The sequence below is a fragment of the Diabrotica undecimpunctata genome, chromosome 6 (genome assembly GCF_040954645.1).
Source record: "Diabrotica undecimpunctata isolate CICGRU chromosome 6, icDiaUnde3, whole genome shotgun sequence".
Lineage (NCBI taxonomy): Eukaryota > Metazoa > Arthropoda > Insecta > Coleoptera > Chrysomelidae > Diabrotica > Diabrotica undecimpunctata.
The window spans coordinates 63,462,408-63,482,192 of record NC_092808.1 but is presented as its reverse complement, the minus strand read 5'-3'; the positions used below and the strand labels follow the sequence as shown (position 1 = coordinate 63,482,192).

The following is a 19,785-nucleotide window of genomic DNA, read 5'->3' as shown; positions in this document are numbered from 1 at the left end:
ACATACCTAAAATAAAAGAAAAACTATTTTTAGAAATGAAAAATAGTGCATCATACAACAGAAAAAGTTACTTAAATGCATCTGATTTCTTACCTAAACAAAGTAACATAGGCAACACCTTGTAATTCGGCTGCTCGTCTTATAGGCAGATTTTCTTGAACAACGAGACGCACAGCTGCTTTCATCTGCTCTTGACTGAAAGTGCCAATGTTTGTTTTGCACTTACGGTTACGAGCCATCTTAAACTTGGATGACAACTAAAAAATAAATAATTAAAACATTGTTGCATGTGTCATGGGGTACAGTGAAACATGTTTCACTGTGCCCCACAGGGACTTGTTTCAATCTGGACCATTAAGCACTTTTCCCAACAATTAACTTAACAACCTAACCTAAAACATTCAAAATGCCGCAAATTTCAGAAATCATCAATCAATTATGTACCTTACCCCGCAACGTTCTTAGCACATATTAAATTAAATAATTGGAGACTTACCGGGTTGAAAATATATCACTTAAAATTTACTTGGAACCAGAAAAACAATATTTTTTTCGTCGCAACAGAACGGCGGATTTACACACACTGAGGTTAAGATAACAAGTAGAGGACGGCGGGAACTTCTCTGAAGCGAAGGTTGCGTTGATTTGGCGCGGTATTTGAATTTTAAAATCTCTTTGTTTCAGTGTGGAACATGTTTCGCTGTGGAACACTCTCCCCTATTTATGGTAACCGTATTCAAGCTAAAATAAACAAATAATAGCAAGTGAAAAATAAACATGTTTATCTGTCTATAATTTGACGAACTGAAAACTGTCAAAATACAAACATTTAATATATATTATATATGTATATATATATATATATATATATATATATATATATATCTACATTACAAGCTAAATAACCCAATAACTGCCAGATTTAGGTCTAGTAGGAAGTAGGTAGTTAACAAAACTTTAGAATAGTTAGTTCTTTCGAATAACGTTATAAAATATTATATGGTTATCCATTTAAGATAGTTGAGAAAGTTTCAATTAAGCGTTTTGAATTACTTTATATATTAAATAATATTTTATCTACAAAATGTTTCAAAAGTTTCATCAAAATACACGCAACTTAAAAATCGTAGAAAGCAAAATGTTCGCCATTTTAGTATTTATAAAGATACAGGGTGACAAATCGGACACTGGTTCATAATAAAATTGGCCATATCTCATAAAACCCTCGATGTAAAGTAGTATAACCTTGTCCTTATATTGAGGGAATTCTTAAGAGCTGTTCTATCGAAATGTATAATAATATACGGGGCATTGTATTTAAAATAGTCAACTTCCGGTATAACCGGAAGTGGTAGTAGACTCTCAATCTTTAGATTAATTGCGCATATCTAAAAACCCCTCATCCTAAATTTTTTGATATTAATTATGTCAAGTTTCTTTAAAACGTCTAATTGGAACTTCTAAAAAATCACCCTGTATAAGGTATACAAAATTTGTATTAAAAAAATTGTAAATTGGTTTAAATTACGGCTGCATAAATTTACTCTGTACATTTCACACTAATTTTAATATTGTTCTAAGGCTATTTTGTTCTGGCATTTTAATATTAATTATTTTTAATGGGAATTAACAAAACAAAAAAAATTGTATTGTGAGAACGATTTCCTAAGTGGAAATCGAAACGTCAAAATTAACGTATTTTAACCCGAAATTTTGGTTAATTCTTAATTCTGATTATTAAAGTTAAGATATATATATATATATATATACTTAGTAATTTTATTATTTTTTTACTATATACTATACTTTGCCATACAAAATCGCCACCTAGGCTTCATTAGTAAAGAGTGCATAGTTTTTCTGTTGTGAAATAAACCTTAAATAGTATACTCAGTTTTTTAATCTAAACTGGAGCTTTTTCTGGATAAAAATCAGAAGTTTGTTTGTCAAAAACGTAACATATATGTTACATAATTGACCATTAGTCAATTATATAGACAATTAGACTAATTGTCTATATAGACTTATATAGACAATTGGTTTGACCAACCAGTCGGGAGAAATACATAGTAAAGAAATAAAAATGACGTCAACAGAAAAGCTTACTGCAGTTGTATGTGACAAACAAGAAGATTAGTAAGGAAGCCTTGTGGTAAACTTTAAGGTGATTCAGAAAAATCATGAAAGATAAGCAAAATTCACGGGATCCATATTTACCTTTTTTCGGTTGCAAGCGATTAATAGAGGAATAGAGTGAGACCAAATGGTCAGTAAGCTAAAAAAAAAAAGGAAATCCATGATCTATGAATTAACTACCTAACTAACTGCACGGGTTTTGCTACAGGAAAATGGAGCTTTTGGAAGAGATAGTAGAGAAAATATTCTTAGTAATAAGACAATACAGAAAATCATTCTTAGGAGCCATTTTAAATTTATGTAGTCATACTTAATGAAATACGTCGATTTACGTAAAATATAATTTATTAAGAAATATATTTTATGAAACTGCATTAAATACACTTACCTTTTCTGTTTTAATTTCTAAAGGAGACAGAAGCGGACTCGGCGCGGTGGCGCCGCAACTTACTGTCAAATCATCGACCGCTTCTAACTTGACATGTCCTGGACTAACTCCCAACATGTTAGCATTTTCTGGGTCGATGTTTTGTATGCTACTAGCGATGTCCTCCCAGAGCGCTGGCGGTCGTAAAAAAGCGTCATCGTCTGCCCCTAAAAATGTAGTATATATATATATTATGTGACATTATATCATATATAATACATTACTACGATATAATATAACGTTCGCAATTAGGATTATAATGACTATATCATTATAAAATAAAAATATTCTACTAAATAACACATTTAGCGGTGGTCTCTTGATACCATTCTCGGAGATTTCAGAGCCAGGATGTTCTTCGCCGGCCTGGGCCTCTCCTTCCGTCGATCTTAGCCTGTATTATGAGGTTTAGAAGGTTATACCTCTCTGGATGTCTCATTACATGACCGAAATATTGTAGCTTTCGAATTTTTATCGTTTTTGTTATTTCTGTGCTCTTTTTCATTCGATGTAAAACTATTTCATTTCTTATTCGATCAAAGCAACTTATTCGCAATAGTCGTCGATAAATCCACACCTCAAAGGCCTCTAATGTTTTCATTAATGTCTCTGTAAGCGTCCAGCTCTCCATACCATACAGCAATGTGGAGAATATGTTGCAGCGTATATATCACAGATATAAACATATATTTGGTGGTAAAGACGTAGTATCTCTTATAAAAATAGGAAGACTAAGATGGGCAGCACATCTGGCAAGATCACAACAGAACAACCCTCCTAGAAGAATCCTTATGTCACAACCTGTGAGAAGTCGAAGTAGGGGTAGGCCAAAACTCAGATGGAGGGATGGTGTAGATAAGGATGGTAGAAAAATAGGCGCTGCAAACTGGCAACAGTTGGCAATGGATAGTACTGACTAAAGTAATAGACTTGGGAAGGCCGAGGCTCTTTTATAGGGCTGTAGCACCAATGATGAAGATAACACATTTGTAAATGACAGAACGTGAAGACAGTATATACAAAGTAATATATTTAATTGTCGAACAATAAAAGATTGATTTCATTAGAAAAAGAAAATCTTTGTTGAAAAACAAAACACTTTGTTTTTCTTTTTGGTTGTTTACTTATTGGTATACTTGAAAGTTTTTGTTACTTTTCGAAGGAAGTTTAAATAATTAAATTTGCTTGTAAATTTGAATCATGCATTGAGTATTAATAAAAAAATTAATAAAAACATTCAATATTAAACACAAGAATTTACCACGTATTTTCACAAATAAATAAAAATTATCAAGTTTTCTTATGCGAACATCGAACAAATTATTGTATTCTTCTTTTCTTCGCGTGAAATCCTTATACTTTTCAGTCTCGGATTGTTTATTTTGTTGCTTATCCATGTCTTTAGGATTTTTAGTCTACATCCATTGTTTTCATTTTTTCAATCATTTTTCCTTTCTTGTTTAATTTCGTTTATTCTATCTATCCATTTTTTACTTGGTCTGCCTTTGTTTCTTTTCTTTGTTCAGTTTGTTTCTAGGTATTAGCTTTTTAGTTAAATGATTTTGATTTTTCCTTATTAGATGTCCGTACGAGCCAAACTGATTCATCTTAATTTATTCCAGTAAAGTTGTCTAATTGTTTCATTACTGTATCTATTTATTTAGGTCTTTTCAGTAATCCTTTTAAGATATTTCATCATATAGCTGTTATTCTTATTTCATGTTTTGCCTGTAATGTCCATGCCTTACTCGCATGTGTAATAAATGGAATAACGATTGCGTTAAAAACTCTGTGTAACTATATTGTTTTATTGAATGCATAGTATATGTTAATTGTCTTCTTTTTTGTATTGTGATTGTTTCATTTTGGAGTTTGTTCTATTATTTATTATTGTTCGTAACTTTCTACTAAAAGAACTAGGTTGTATTCGTGCATTAGTGCTTCTACTTGTATTAGTTTCAATCTTATATATATCCTATGGTTGTTTGTGAATTTTTTGTTCGTCTTCTTGTGTTCTTTATTATCCTCTCCATTGTTGTTATAAACATTAGTGGACTTAAGTTAACTCTTTACTTTATACCTTTTTGCATTTACAAACTTTTCAAATCTTTTTCCGTTCATTTGAACTTCTGCTGTTACTCTTTTATATACGGACCTTAGTTTATTACGCATGTATATGTAATTCTTCTGTCTACTGTATCGAAAGTAGCTCTTAACTCTATAAAAATTATGTATAGCTCTTCTCCCATTTCTAGTTGGCTTTCTATAATGCTTTTAGTTAATTATTATTAATATTGTTTGTTTTCCATTTATAAAAGCAGCTTGTTACTCTCCTATTTTATTTTGTATCATCTGCCTAAGTCTTTGTTCCACTATTCTTGTGTAAACTTTAAATGCCACTGCAGATAAACATATAACTTTGTAAATTATGACATTGAAACTCTTTTCACTTTTTATTTACGAGCTATACAGGTTATTTTCTCATTCCACTGGAATCTGTCTTGTGGTTGGCATACCTTACGATATAATTCTGTCAGCCATGTTTTTTTTTACATTTTCTCTCAGCCATTTTAACGTTTCTTATTCTATTTCTTCAGCACCGGAGGTCTTTCCTGTTTCAATTCATTTTAGCACATTTCCTACTTCTTCCATATTTATTTCTTCACATTCTTGTCCTCTTCGTTCTTTGTTTCTTTAGTTATTGTGTTTGTTAAGTTTAGTCTGGTTTAATTAAATTTCTCTACGTAATAATCTTTCCATATTTTAAGATTTTATCTATGTTAGTTTTTAATTCATTTGTATTATTCATTATTACCTTTATTTCTTTCCTCTTGCTTTCATTTACAGATCTTACAGTACACATGTTCTTACGCGTTGGAACATGAAAGGAAGTCCTAATATAATTTGGATGAAATGGTCAGTATTATTAGAGATACTGCTATTGAAATACGTAAGAAAACGTCTGAAAAGAAATTTGAAAATAAGGAGAACTGGTCGTGGTCAAACGAAGTTCAAGAAAAAATAAAAGAAGTTAAAATAGATTCAAGAAAAAATACCAATAGCAAAAGCTTAAGCGAAAGCATATAAAATCGATACGATCAACTTGACAGGGAATAGAGATCATCATGGATGATCAGGGAAGGAGAAACAAAGATATATAAAATAGCCAAAAACAGGGCAACTATAGCAAAATATTTTAATCAGATTAGATGGTATCTGAGATTAGTAGCTGTTTACAAAAACAATGAAGATATACACAATGTTCAATCTACAGGGTCGTAAAACTATTTCGTCACACGATGAAAATATGGGAGGGAGTAATAATTGAGAGATCGACACGTGCAGAAACTGAAACATTCGATTATCAATTGGCTTTATGCAAGGTAATTCGACAAAGGACACAATTACCATTATAAGGCAGTTGACGGAAAAATACAGGAATAAAGAAGCCAATACTTACATGGTATTAATTGATCTTGAAAAATCATGATTCTTGTTCCTTGACAGATTCTGTGGTGGGCACTCAACAGAAAGGAGATTTAGAACAAAAACTGGAACAGTTGAGACAAGCTCTTGAGAAAAAAGGTTTAAAACTTAGTAAGACTAAAAAAGAGTAGATATTTGAAATGTTTATTTAAAGATGGGAACAAAACATGGGAACAAAAATGCCAATACCTAGACAACCATATAGGAGGGACAAAGAGCTCTGAAGCCTGGAGAACTATAAAAACGATGAGAACAACGACAAAAAACCAAGTCATAATAAATAGAATACCAGAGAACACATGGGTAGAGCATTTTGAGAACTTATTAACAGAGAGAAGAGAAAGGTTTAAACAGACAAATGAACAAGTGGAAGTAGAAGGAAGAATCGAAATATCAATAGAACAAGTGAATGAAGCAGTTAAGGGAATGAAATTAAAAAAATCTCCAGGCCCAGGCGGAATACATCCAGAGTTGATTAGGTATGGATCATCAAAACTGTTTGAGATGATCCGAAAATTATTCGAAAGATGCTTAAACGGAGAAGAAGTTCCAGAAGAATGGAGACAATCGTATATCTCTCCAATACACAAGAAAGGCACAAAGATGGATCCTAAAAACTATAGAGGGATCGCAGTGATTGCTACTATAGGCCGACTATACTCAAAGTACTACGAAACCTGATAGAAAATGATATCAAAGACAAACAACCCGAAGAACAAGCGGGATTTAGGGCCGGACGCTCCACTATGGATAATATCTTCACATTAAAAATTGCAATGGAAAAACGAGTGCAGAGAAATAGAGAAACTCATATAGCTTTAATAGATTTGGAAAAAGCATATGACAGTGTACCGATCTCCCAACTATGGATAGAAATGGGTAACTTGAAAATAAACCCAATTCTTATTAACGCCACTCAAAAATATTACGAACAAAACTTTGCAAGAATTAAAATGGGACAAGAAATCACCTCTCCTTTTCAAACAACAAAAGGACTAAGACAAGGCTGCTGTCTGTCACCCACCTTATTTAAAATCTATTTGGACAGATCCTTAGTGAAATGGGTAAAAAAATGTAGAAACATGGGAATAACGGTGGAAGAAAACAAGCTATATACACTTTTCTTTGCGGATGACCAGGTAGTAATTGCCGAAGACAGCTACGATCTTAGCTATATGGTAAGAAAACTGCAAGAAGAATACGAGGTGGCAGGTCTAAACATGAATATGACAAAATGTGAATATCTCTCAGTGGGAACAGATGAAATATGTGACCTAGTCTTGGAAGACGACAAAATCAAAGGCGTGCAATCCTGCAAATATTTGGGGGTCATTTTCAACAAGAAGGGAAATAGCGCAGACGAAATCAGGGAAAGAATAAACAAGGGCAGAGCAGCGACCCGTGCCTTAAACTCTCTTCTCTGGCAAAAAACAATTCGACGAGAAACCAAAAAACACATTTACAGTAGTATAGTCCAAAGTATTACACTTTACGGTTCGGAAGTATGGGACGTCACCAAAGCTAATAGAAACAAACTTTTGACGACAGAAATGGATTATCTGAGACGAAGCTGCGGTAGATCGAAACTGGAGAGAGTTAGAAACGAACAAATAAGAAACGAAATGAAAATGGAGAGAAATATCAATGATGACATAGAAAGAAAACAATTAATCTGGTTCGGACATGTTAAAAGAATGCCAGAGTACAGATGGCCTAGGAGAGTACTGGAATGGATCCCTCCTGAAAGAAGAAAGAGAGGACGACCACGGAGAAGTTGGCGCAACGATATTGATGAAGCAATGGCGGCAAGAGACTTAGAAGAGGCAACTGCATATGACAGAAAAAGATGGAAATTGGGGGCGGAGAAGCGGCGACAGCCGTAATAAATCCGTTATTATATATATATATATATATATATATATTTAAAGATGGAGTTAGTGCAAATAAAATGATATCTTTGACTGGTAAAATGATTGTGAAAAGTAATAGTTTTAAGTACCTAGGATCGGTATTACACAGTAATGGGGAAATAGATAGATACACATAAAGTATTTTCCACCTAAGAAGACCGCTTTGCAATTAAATGCTGGTAACTTTATTACTCGCGGACCAGATAAGCGGCGATATATTTTAGACTAACTTTATGAATAACATTTTACTGCTCTGTTGTTTCAATCAGCACTGCTCAACAAGTTATCGTTTATTGGTTTTAATATTTTATTGCAATAGTACGAGTAAGGAATATTTATTTAAACAGTGAATTTATTACATGCTATTTTTTTTTAATTTCTTCTGACGTATCGTATAATGTAGGTTCCAATAATCAAAGTTATGCCTTTACAAGAACATATTATTTGAAAAATAAGGAGTAACATGCGTCATAATAATTGTAATCTCCATTATACACACTTTAAAAATTTGTTTAGTAATACATTTCTTAAATCTAATCAAATTCAAACTTGTCTTCATATTACACTTCTCTTTATCGTTAAAAATTAATTGATGGTCGTGGGTTATATTAGTGTTATTTAATAATTTAGCAAAATACATAATCAGCAAAAATCTCATTTAAAACATGCGAACGGTTTTTGCAATCACAATTAATGTAGTATTTATGCTTGTTTAGCATTGGCTGTTAAATAATTTGTGTTCGATTGTTTCGTCTGTTGTACAACCCTCGTCCTTTTTAGGGTGTAGTAGTTGTATATAAGTACCTATTTTTTATTGTAGTGTAGTGAAGCGGTACTTTAAAGTAAAATGAGTAATTTGGAAGAAAATGAAATACAGTCGAAATGTAGAGTGTTATCTCCAAAAGAACGGCGTTTAGTTCTGAAAGTCGAAAGTTATTTCAATTTGGAAAAAAAATATGGGTCCATTGACATCTGTTATGGCAGTTCAGAAACGCACATGCGATGCTTACAGTATCTCAGAGATGACATTCCGAAGAATTAATAACATGAGTGAGGATGAAATAAATAAAGTAGGCAAAAGACATCGTCGACATCCAAAAACTTTAGATTTGCACCAGTCAATTAAACTTACAATTAAAAATATTACACATAATATGTTTAAAGCTAAAGAACTGTAACAATTAGTGCTGTTACAAAAAATAAAAGACAAGGAACTGTGTGATATTAGTTTAACAATTTTGTGGAGAGTGCTGAAACATTTAGGTTTTCGATATAAAAAGACAAATAATAGACAAGTATTGTGTGAACTCTCTAATGTTGTTTCGTTCCGGTAATGGTAAACGCTACATTATACTTCATGCTGGAAATGATGAGGGTTTTATTCCTGATGCTAGTTTAATTTTTTTGTTCCCAAAGAATACAGGTGATTAAAATGGAAATATGGATGCAAATATTTTTGAAGAATGGTTTGTAGAAAATTTGTTAAAAAAATGGAGCGACCATCCATAATAGTGTTGAATAAAGCAGCCTACCACTCAAGAGTAGAAGAGAGATTTCCTTCAAGCAGCTGGACAAAAGAAGAAATAAAGTTGTGGTTGACAGAAAAGAAAGTTTATCACAGTGACATATTTTTAAAAGGTGTGGTGAGCACAAAATTCAAAAGGAAATTTGTTACTGACCAAATGACTCTTAAATATGGCCATAAAGTTCTTCGACTTCCGCCCTACCATTGCCACTATAATGCAATTGAGGTAGTTTGGGGTATAGCCAAAAATTTTTATGATAAATATGCATCCAAAACAACAGATGACGCTAGCGATCTTAGTTTATGGAAAGAATCGCTAGAACAAATAAAGGTGGAACAATGGCAAAATTGTATTGGACATACAGAAGACATAATCGTTTACTTTTTTCAAACCGAGCGAGTTATAGATGAGATCCGGCCTCTAATTATTCGGATAGATAATTCAGATAGTGACTACTCTGATAGTGAAATATCAGACAGTGAATAGGACAAATTGTTTGCTAAAAAGAAGTAACAAAAAAGTGTTTCGGGAATTCAATTCGGACTTTGTGGTGTGTTTTAGTTAAACGATAAAGTACCTTTGGTCTAATTACTGGACTGCATACTCTCAATAGCTTTGGTATTAATTACTGGACTACACGTGTTTAAACCTTTTGTTTTGCTGAAAACTCGGAAGTGATTTAGTGCAAATTTGTTTCAAGGATATATTTAACACAGTGTCTGCAGAAAGTAAAGTCTTGGATTTATTTTATTTAAATTTGGACATACCAGCAACTTGGCAAGTATTTTCCAATTTAATGCATGCAAATCCATTCGTATAATTTTCACTCTACGCAAAATAGAGACTTATAGAGACCTTGATCAAAATTTGATGTCGACAAATAATGTCGCGTATTTGAAATATTCCGTCAGACTTTTTCTAACACGGCCTGTATATACATATTATATTTATTTTATTTGCTTTTTGATACAGTAAAACCCAATATTATTACTGAACATAAAATACCAGAAATTAAATATTTTTACTTTTCAAGCGATTGGAATTAAATATTAACGACCCACTGTTTGAGGCCCACTGATCATATCTTAATTGCATATCGGTCATCATAGGCTAAAAAGACTTTACTAGAATTACGATTGGATGGATGAAGTGGAATAAAGCGGGTGGTGTATTATGTGAGATAAAAATTCCAATGAGGCTGAAGAGAAAATTCTATAAAACAGCCATAATGATATACGGGCACTTAAAAAGAAAGAGTAACAACGAATGTATGTTACGGAAATGAGCATGCTTACATGGATCAGTGGAGTGACAAAAGTAAAATATTAAGAAAGAATATATTCAAAATTCTACGGTTGGCACCAATTGATGCTAAAATGATAGAGCATAGGTTAAGATGGTTGGGTCATGTTCAACGTCGAGAAGATAATGACTCAATCACAGAATGATATATATATATATATATATATATATATATATATTATCATTGTCTTTGCCTTTATCTCTATACGGAGTCGGCTTCCCTAATTACATTTCTCCAAAAGTTTTTATCTTGGGTTATGCCAGTATCAACCCCCATTTACCGACATTTCCTGCTTAATTTTTTTTCCCAAAGTATTCTTTGGTCTTCTACTTCTAGTTCTCCCAGGAACCTACTTCGTATTGGATAAAATAACCAAATTAATCTATGCTCTCTTATTTTGGAATCAACTGATGTCACTATTACAGTTCAGTTCACTTCGATGGTTTCATTGAAATCTTCCTAACATATATAAATCTTCAAAACAGACTATTCGCTTCATTCCTCCTTCATCTATTCCTCCCTAATTCTACTGCATGCATCTTCATCTATTTCTCCATTACTCTGTACTACCGATCCTAGGTATACAAAACTATTACTTTTCACAAAATTTTCTATTCCTTTATATTTTTTACTTTTTATTTTCACCAAGTTTTGTTGCCGGGTTTAACAAAAGAGCATTCCCGTAGATTTCTCGTTTCGGCCAACTCTGAATAAGTGGAAAATTCACATAAATTTAATATAAACATCGACTTACAAATGGCAGCAAAGCTCGAAATTGGGTAGAAAGTTCATTCGTCTTTGTCCTCCATATTCTTTTGATAACGTTGATGACGGTCGCAATTTTTAACTATTTTATTATATTGTGAGAATACACAAAATCAATCGAAGAAAATAGTATATAAAATTGAAAGCAATAATACCCAACTGAATGAAATTTTGATCTACCTATACATTAAGAAAATTAAAATAAACATAAAAATAAATTTACTGAATATTATTGTGTCATTTTACCTGGAAGTGACCTCATGGACACGTAACTCATCGCCTGATGCCTAGTGTTGTTATTTGGAGTATTGTTGTTATTATTGTGGTGTGTGGCTTCGAAGAAATCATCGATTTGAGGTACAGAATCCCGTCGTGGCTTCTCCAGCTCTTCATCCAGCGGTCGCTCCCAGTCCTGCTTACACAGGAACGTGTCCAGGTCGCTGGTCTGCAATAAAAAATATTTTTAGTTTTATTTTTGATTCATTATATTAACGTATGAATTATGGATTTACAGAAAAATTTAAGTTCTGTTTCGCTGTTTAACGATGTTTAGAAACTCTTTAAACGATCTTCGGACGATAGGTATTGAACTTAAGTATCAAGCAAGTAAGCAAAAGAAAAAGAGAAGAAGTAAGTATAGCAGTAATTCTTTTCAGCTTTTCACATGATCCTTTAGTTATTTGTGTAATAATTAAATTTTTATTCCAGAATGCTTTCCAATAGGATCTATGAACATTAGAGGAAGTCATGTTATTTTGCAGCATCTTCCATAATCGGAAAAGTTTGTTTTAATTTATGTACTTTTAAGGTTTATATTTTTTAAGTCTGCGGATTCATTAAAAACATTTTTAGTAATAAATTACATCAAGACATGCTGATTTGAGGTCATTGGCGTTTATACCAATGAGATAAAATACTACAAATTATTTGGAATTTATTTTTTAAATGGTTAAAATCGACTGTTTTTTACGTAGGAAGAAAACCAAAGCGATTGTTCATTTGAGCGAAGAAAAATTTTCTTTCCAATTTTTTTTGTACTGCCTATTCCGTGCCGGTCATTTCAGAATTAAAATTTTTCTTTGTTATGCAGTTTCGAAACGACATTCAAAAAGACAGAATTCGTTGTTGTAAAATACTTTAATAAGGTAGAGTATTTATTAAATCATCAATTTTTAAAAAATGATGTAGTCGATATAAAACAGTTGGTATTAATAGGGCATTTTTATATTTTTAAAACTTATTCTATGACAAATACAATAATTATTCATAAATTAATAAATAAAAATGAAAAGGCATTGTACGCATAGCTGATACTTTCTTTTTGGAGGATTATTTAAAATATGCAATAATTTGCACTATACAACAGTGCACAAAATACTTAGGATGCTGGATAAACGATAAATGAGATCCTGAAGTCGAAGTCAACATTAGAATCGCATTAGCGAGAAGTGCGTTCTTCAAAATGAAAGCATTATATTGCAATAGAGAACTGAGTCTACTTGATGGCATACTGCAATTAAAATATTAGCCATTAAACTTTTTATAAAATACAGTTATGGTTCTCAAAATAGGGTTACTTTTGACAGAAAATTTAACAAATTCTTACTGGAGGATTAAACCTTGGTCCAATTTTTTTATTGACACAAATTCATACGAGTCTTATATTTTATAGCTACCTTTTTGCGATCAAGATTTTGAATTTCTGGTAGAGAAACTAACCATCATATTGCCTACTTCAGTGCCGGTGCTAGTGTATCAGGTGCCCGCTTGCAAAACTAGCATAGGCGCCCTTCGGTTTTTTAAAATTAATTGTATTTATCTAATCTTTTGGCAATCGTTTTATGTTAACTAAATGCAACATTAGATAATGGATACACACATGGACTCCTAAATTAAATTAATAATTAATAAAATTGACTAAAGCTAATGATAAACTAAATTTTATGTTAAATGTTTATTTTACTACAAACAATTCATTTACGCTCCTAACTGCTAACACAAAACCTTTAAACAACTTCAAAGAAATTTGAAGAAAATAAACAAAGCATTTCGAATGAGTGCAAAGTTGTTCGTTTTTTGAAACATTATATTTATCACTAAATTCTATTTCAATTCCACAATAAGCCAATTAGAGGTACACTTAAAAATAATTTCAAAGATAAATCAATACTTAAAGTAAGTGCTGGTTTTGCATTTTTTGTTTCAAACATACAATAGCTATGCTGAAAAATCGAATTACTGATGGTTGGTCTATTTTTACAGTAAAATTTGTTATACAGAAAGCACTAACTTGATGTGTCACTAATTCTTGTGAGAATAATGTGATAGTGTCAGAATCTCAGGTAGTATTGCAGAATATTTGTGGACATCTATTAGATAATTTCAAATGCTACATTATTCTTGATTATATATAAATTATTACATAATCTAAAACACACAAAAAAACAGTCACTTAACTCTGGATTCAAGAACACTTTGGATGTCTCAATCATGTGAAGGTACCAATCATAGAGATTAAACTCGGAACCTATAACTAGACTTAATCGATCTGAACATTATTCTACCAGTTAACTTCAACAATCTGTTATCTTATTCAGGCAAATATATATTCGGTATTATAATTAAGTTTAATTTACTATTTTTACTGTAAATAAACCACAATTTTAGTTTAAAATAAGTTTATATCGAGTTTTCGACTTCCACTTCGAAAATCGAAATGTCAAAATAAACTAATTTTACACTCAAATTGTGATTTAATCCCAGTAAAACTAGTAATACACACATATACACACATAACACTCACGCACGCGCTCACGCACGCACGCACACACACACGTATGCACACATTCCACACATCACGTATCCTATTTTTTGCCAAAAAAATTATTCTTTTCTTTTTCTTTTATTTGTACTCAAATGCGTTTGTCTTCATCACTTTTATTTTATCGAAGCTTTTATTCTATAAGTGAAATATATTCATATATCTATTATTTTGATTTTTTGTCGATACTGGCAACGATTAGATGATTTCTACTATGGTAAATACACCAAACTGGTATACCCGAACTCAATCATAAACCATTTCTCAAAACGCAGTCAATTCATCATACCGCACGACTGATTTAAATTTTAATTTCCTTTAATCTTGACACATATTTCGTGTTAACACCCCCGAAAATAAATGAACAATGGTAAGACTATCAATTATGACAGGTGGACTAGAGAATTTCTATTTATAAAAAACAAATGAAGCATCGGCAAAAATGACACAGCATTATGGTTGAAAAACTGCGGGAGGTTGAAGTTTGAAAACAACAATATATTAAATTCTAAACATAAACATTCTCATGTAATGTCACTAGTCTCCTGTTAATGTTGGTCAAAAATATCACTTTTAAATTATCAGTAAACTATTGAATTTATATTAATGTATTGTAATTATTGATTGAGTAGAAAGAAATAATAATAAATAGTCAGAAACATATGATATAGAAATGGCGAAGTAAAAAAATAATAATTTGTTTAATAATGGTTTTTCAATCCCGTTCACGGTTACTTAACTTCACTCACGCCTGTTCACGCACGTGACTTCCTAAATTAAGTTTCACTCACGAACAGGTGATAAATGCGTAAGGAGCGAGACACGTCCTATAAAATGCATAAATTAAGTTTAATCCAATACAAATCTAGATATAAAAACCTATGCATGTCGGAGCGTTTTTCTTTAAATTTAATAGTTAATTTTTTATTGCCTTTGGTGCGTACAACTTTAAAATATTAAAGACAAAAAACTAAAATGAGGAGCAGAAACATTTAAAATTCGGCTAGCTAGTTCTGTTTTTTTTAGTAGAGCTACATCACTGCAATTTATTCCAAAATTTTCCAAAAGTATTCTATTTCAATATTAGTCTTAGGAATTATTCAATGTGATAAAAAAATATTATTATTCATCATAATTTCTAGAAATGTAAAAATCAAATAATATAATAAATTTGGATTTAAAAACAAATTGAAATAAAAAAAGAAGTGCATCGGCCGGGAATCGAACCCGGGCCGCCCGCGTGGCAGGCGAGCATTCTACCACTGAACCACCGATGCGACATTTTATTTTGCTGATTTCACGTAGTTATTTGTGAATATTTCTAACTATAATAGTGATATTGCATATTATAGTGATTTTGTTCGTTGCATCACATGAGAAGGGAGATACAATCAATTGCCATCTACAGTCACTCATTAAATTAAAAAGAAAAACGCTCTTGAAGAGTGCCGGCAGAAGTGAACACTTTTTTTAGCGCCTTATTCCTATGTGAGTAAATAAAATTAAGTCTGATTATTACTGAATTTTTATCAAAGAGTCCCCTGTAGCCAATATGTATCATTAAACAGGTCATAAAAAATAATTACTAACCACCTGATTTTTTTTTCTCTTGCTTTTCTGTTGCTCAGTTAATATTTATATAATTTACCAAACACATTGGCCTGCAAGTTGCGCGGTACATTATCGTGGTCCTACGGAAAATTAGCTTATTAGTAATAAATGGTGAAAATGAGCCTCGGATCCCGTGCTATAAGTAAAAAGCTATGTCAAAAATATGGTCAAAATTGATTGATGGGAATTTAACTTTTATATACAAGACATAATGTATAATTTATTAACAATGTCCAATCTCTTTTGAAAATAAAAAGAATGCCGAAACCAGGGATCGAACCAGGGACCTTTAGATCTTCAGTCTAACGCTCTCCCAACTGAGCTATTTCGGCTTATAATACGACGATCTCATATTATCGTGTCGTTGATTTAAACAGGAGCGGGCTAAGGCTAATTTTTTATATTATAAAATATCTAAGATCAGTATGTAGTAAAATTGAATCAAAAATTAGTAAATATTATTTAAATACGAAAAGTGTTGTAAAATGAGCTTAGTTGTAATACTGAAAATAATTACAGTTAAGGATATATTTTTTTAAATATGAGATAAAATGAAACTTTCTATTCTAATCTTAGTTTTTTTTTTTGAGAATGTAATCGAAATACAGTTTGTTTATTTTATTAACATCAATAATTGATGTTAATAAAATAAAATAAATAAAGTGATGATTTCCTATCACTTTTTCAACTAGTACCTTCCAAAGGTTTTAAAAAAAATTTTCGTATTTTTTAAATTATTAAATTGTGGTATAAAATGACCTACTACAGATCATATTTATAAATTTAACTGAGTTTGTTATACTTTGGGACAACTTTATAGAATAAGATGGTTACATATAGACCACTTATTTAGACAATGTTAACAATGTGATAAAACTTGTGGATATAAAAGTTTGTTGAAAATATAGGCTTAACCAAACTTTGTATTGACAATGTCAAACAATTAATGTTACGTCATCCAGCGTGATGACTATGCTGTTACCGGTCCGTAGAAATAAGTAATTCCATTGCTTTCTTAAATTACCACTTTTTTTAGTGGATCTATATAAACAAACCTTAAATTCTGTGAATAAGGAAATTATGAGTTTCATTCACCTCGTACTAAGTGGCTACGATGCCGCTCAAAAGTCGAAAAACAAAACTATTGTTTCGCTATTTAATATTGGACTGTACATTACTATTTTTTGTATTATAATCATATATTCGTTTATTTTGAAATGTAATAAATGAAAGACCTTTATTAATAAATTTAATACAACCCTAATTATCTATTAATACCAACAGTACTGTAACTCTATGTAAAAACTTTCATTGTCATGACGTGAATTTAATTTACAGTGTAGTATAATACTCAACAATAAATTTGTCCATTTTTGCCTTTTAAAAACAAAAAGAATGCCGAAACCAGGGATCGAACCAGGGACCTTTAGATCTTCAGTCTAACGCTCTCCCAACTGAGCTATTTCGGCTGATAGTGGGATGATCTCATGTTATCGTGTCGGTGATTAAAACAGGAGCGGCCTAAGGCTTATTTTCTATATTTTGAAATATTTACATCAGTATGTAATAAAACTGAAGATTAGAAATCAGTGAATATTACATAAATATGAAAAGCGTAAAATCTGTTTACTTGTAAGACTAAATAATAATTTTATATAAATTTTAAACATGAAAGAAAATAAATATCAATTCTGGTCTTCGTTTTTTTATCAAGAATGTAATCCAGATGCAGTTTGTAGTATTTTGCAGTATTTCATTAACGTTATACTCGTATTATGTATAACATATGATGATTTCCTATTAGGTTTTTAACTAGCCAAAAAAAAACTTTGTATTTTTTAAATTATTATTAAATTTTAGTATAAAATGATCTGTTACAGATCATATATTTAAATTTTCCTGAGTTTGTTATACCTTGTGACAACGTTATGGAATACAATGGTTAAATATAAACCACTTATTTGGACAAAGTTTAAAATGGGATTAAATACTTGGGTGTGTAGTAATACATTTCAATAATACATTTATTATATACTATTAAAACAGTTGCCTAAACCAGGGATCCAAACAGGGACCTTTAGATCTTCAGTTTAACGCTCTCCCAACTGAGCTATTTTAGCTGATAATGATATGATCTCATATCATATGATATGATATATACCATATACGCGGGGTGTCCAGAAACTCTCCCGATAAACGAAGAACGCAGATTCATATATATATATATATATATATATATATATATATATATATATATATATATATATATATATATATATATATTTAGGGATTCTACAGTATTCACTGCCTTCCCTCGCTCAACCGTTTCCATCTCTCTCTGTTGTTCCATTCTCCATCGTTTAGTCCTCTCTTACTCATGGCGTCGTCTACTTCGTTCCTCCAGGATTTTCGGGGTCGTCCTCTTTTCCTCCTTCCTATGGGGCTCCATTCGGTTATTCTTTTTATCCATCTGCTGTCGCTAGCTCTTCTTACATGTCCATACCACTTTAGTCTTTTTTGTTCTATATATGTTAGTATGTCTGTTTCTATTGATGTTCTTTGCTTTATTTCGTCATTACTTCTCCTATCCATTCTTGTTACTCTGCAGCATCTTCGCAGGCATTCCATCTCTGTTGCTATTATCTTACTGCTGTTTTTCTTGTTTATGATCCAATTTTCGGCCCCATATGTCATAATACTTCGCACTAATGTTTTATAAATCTGCGTTTTTGTCTTCATATTTAGGTGTCTAAACCATACTTAGGTATCCCACCATACTGAGTTAAGTTGTCGGATTGCTGTTCTTGTTTGTCCTAATCTTTGTGTAATTTCTTCCTCTGTTGTTGCCTTTTTCGTGATTATGAACCCCAGGTATTTGAATTTATCCTTTCCTTTGATTGTTACGTTGACATCAATCTGTAGATCTTCTATGTCTTCTTCACTTGTAGATAGGTACTCTGTTTTCGCGAGGTTAATATCTAGGCCAGCCTATTCGCAGATTCATCCTAAAGGAAAATTCTTCCTAAGGAAGCTAGAGTTCTGTGAAGATGGCCTTGTAATTAGTTTTTTAAATATCTCCAAAATACTTCTATTTAGAAAAACGAAAACTGGGACGATTATTTGTCCTCCAGAGTTAAATCGATTCTATATTTTTTATCTTTAACCGTTAAGCATTCACAATACTAGATTATTATTTTTTCAAGTATTCTGGTACTAAAAGGTACTCTTCATGTAAGTAAAAGTTTAATAAACTATATCTTATTAATTCATTCTTGGATAATTAATGTAACATGCATATTAATATATTTTTAAATATCAAAACCAACTTACAGCTATTTTTAGTTGATCTATTTTGCTAGTAGTTTTGAATATTGATCCTATATTTAATTAATTACATTGGATGCTTTTTGTTTAGTTATTTTGTTTAGTTTTATATGTCTTCTTCTTCTTCAGTCTGTATTCGTCCACTGCTGGACATAGGCCTCTTCCATTTGCTTCGATTGATTTCTACTCTTGGTAATTCTCATCCACTGCTTGCCCGCGACTTGTTTGATAGCATCTGCCCACCTCTTCTGTGGTCTGCGTAGTCCTCGCCTGTTCTCTCTTGGCTTCCAGTTTGTTAATCTCTGTGTCCATTTTTCGGGATTATCTCGGGCAACATGTTCGACCCATTGCCACTTGAGCCTTGCTATACGCTCTGCGACATCAGTAATCTTTGTTCTTTCTCGAATGTCGATATTTCGAATCCTGTCTCTCAAACTAATCCCTAGCATGGCCCTCTCCATCGCTCTTTGGGTTGT

The 19,785-nt window shown here is 31.8% G+C and overlaps 1 protein-coding gene and 3 non-coding genes across 4 annotated transcripts in view; all 4 read right to left on the bottom strand.

Annotated features, from left to right (window-relative positions):
- The window catches only part of LOC140443470 (uncharacterized), a 175,133-nt gene that overhangs the window by 26,197 nt on the left and 129,151 nt on the right, over positions 1-19,785 (bottom strand). Inside the window, exons 2-3 of the mRNA XM_072534755.1 lie at positions 11,800-11,998; positions 2,525-2,730 (exon numbers count right to left, since the gene is read on the bottom strand). Of these exons, the coding sequence (XP_072390856.1) occupies positions 2,525-2,730; positions 11,800-11,998 (405 nt within the window). The remainder of the gene's footprint in view (positions 1-2,524; positions 2,731-11,799; positions 11,999-19,785) is intronic.
- Positions 15,581-15,651, bottom strand: TRNAG-GCC (transfer RNA glycine (anticodon GCC)). The gene has a single exon. It is a non-coding gene; the product is annotated as a tRNA-Gly (tRNA).
- Positions 16,245-16,317, bottom strand: TRNAF-GAA (transfer RNA phenylalanine (anticodon GAA)). Its single transcript has one exon. It is a non-coding gene; the product is annotated as a tRNA-Phe (tRNA).
- On the bottom strand, positions 17,382-17,454 carry TRNAF-GAA (transfer RNA phenylalanine (anticodon GAA)). Its single transcript has one exon. It is a non-coding gene; the product is annotated as a tRNA-Phe (tRNA).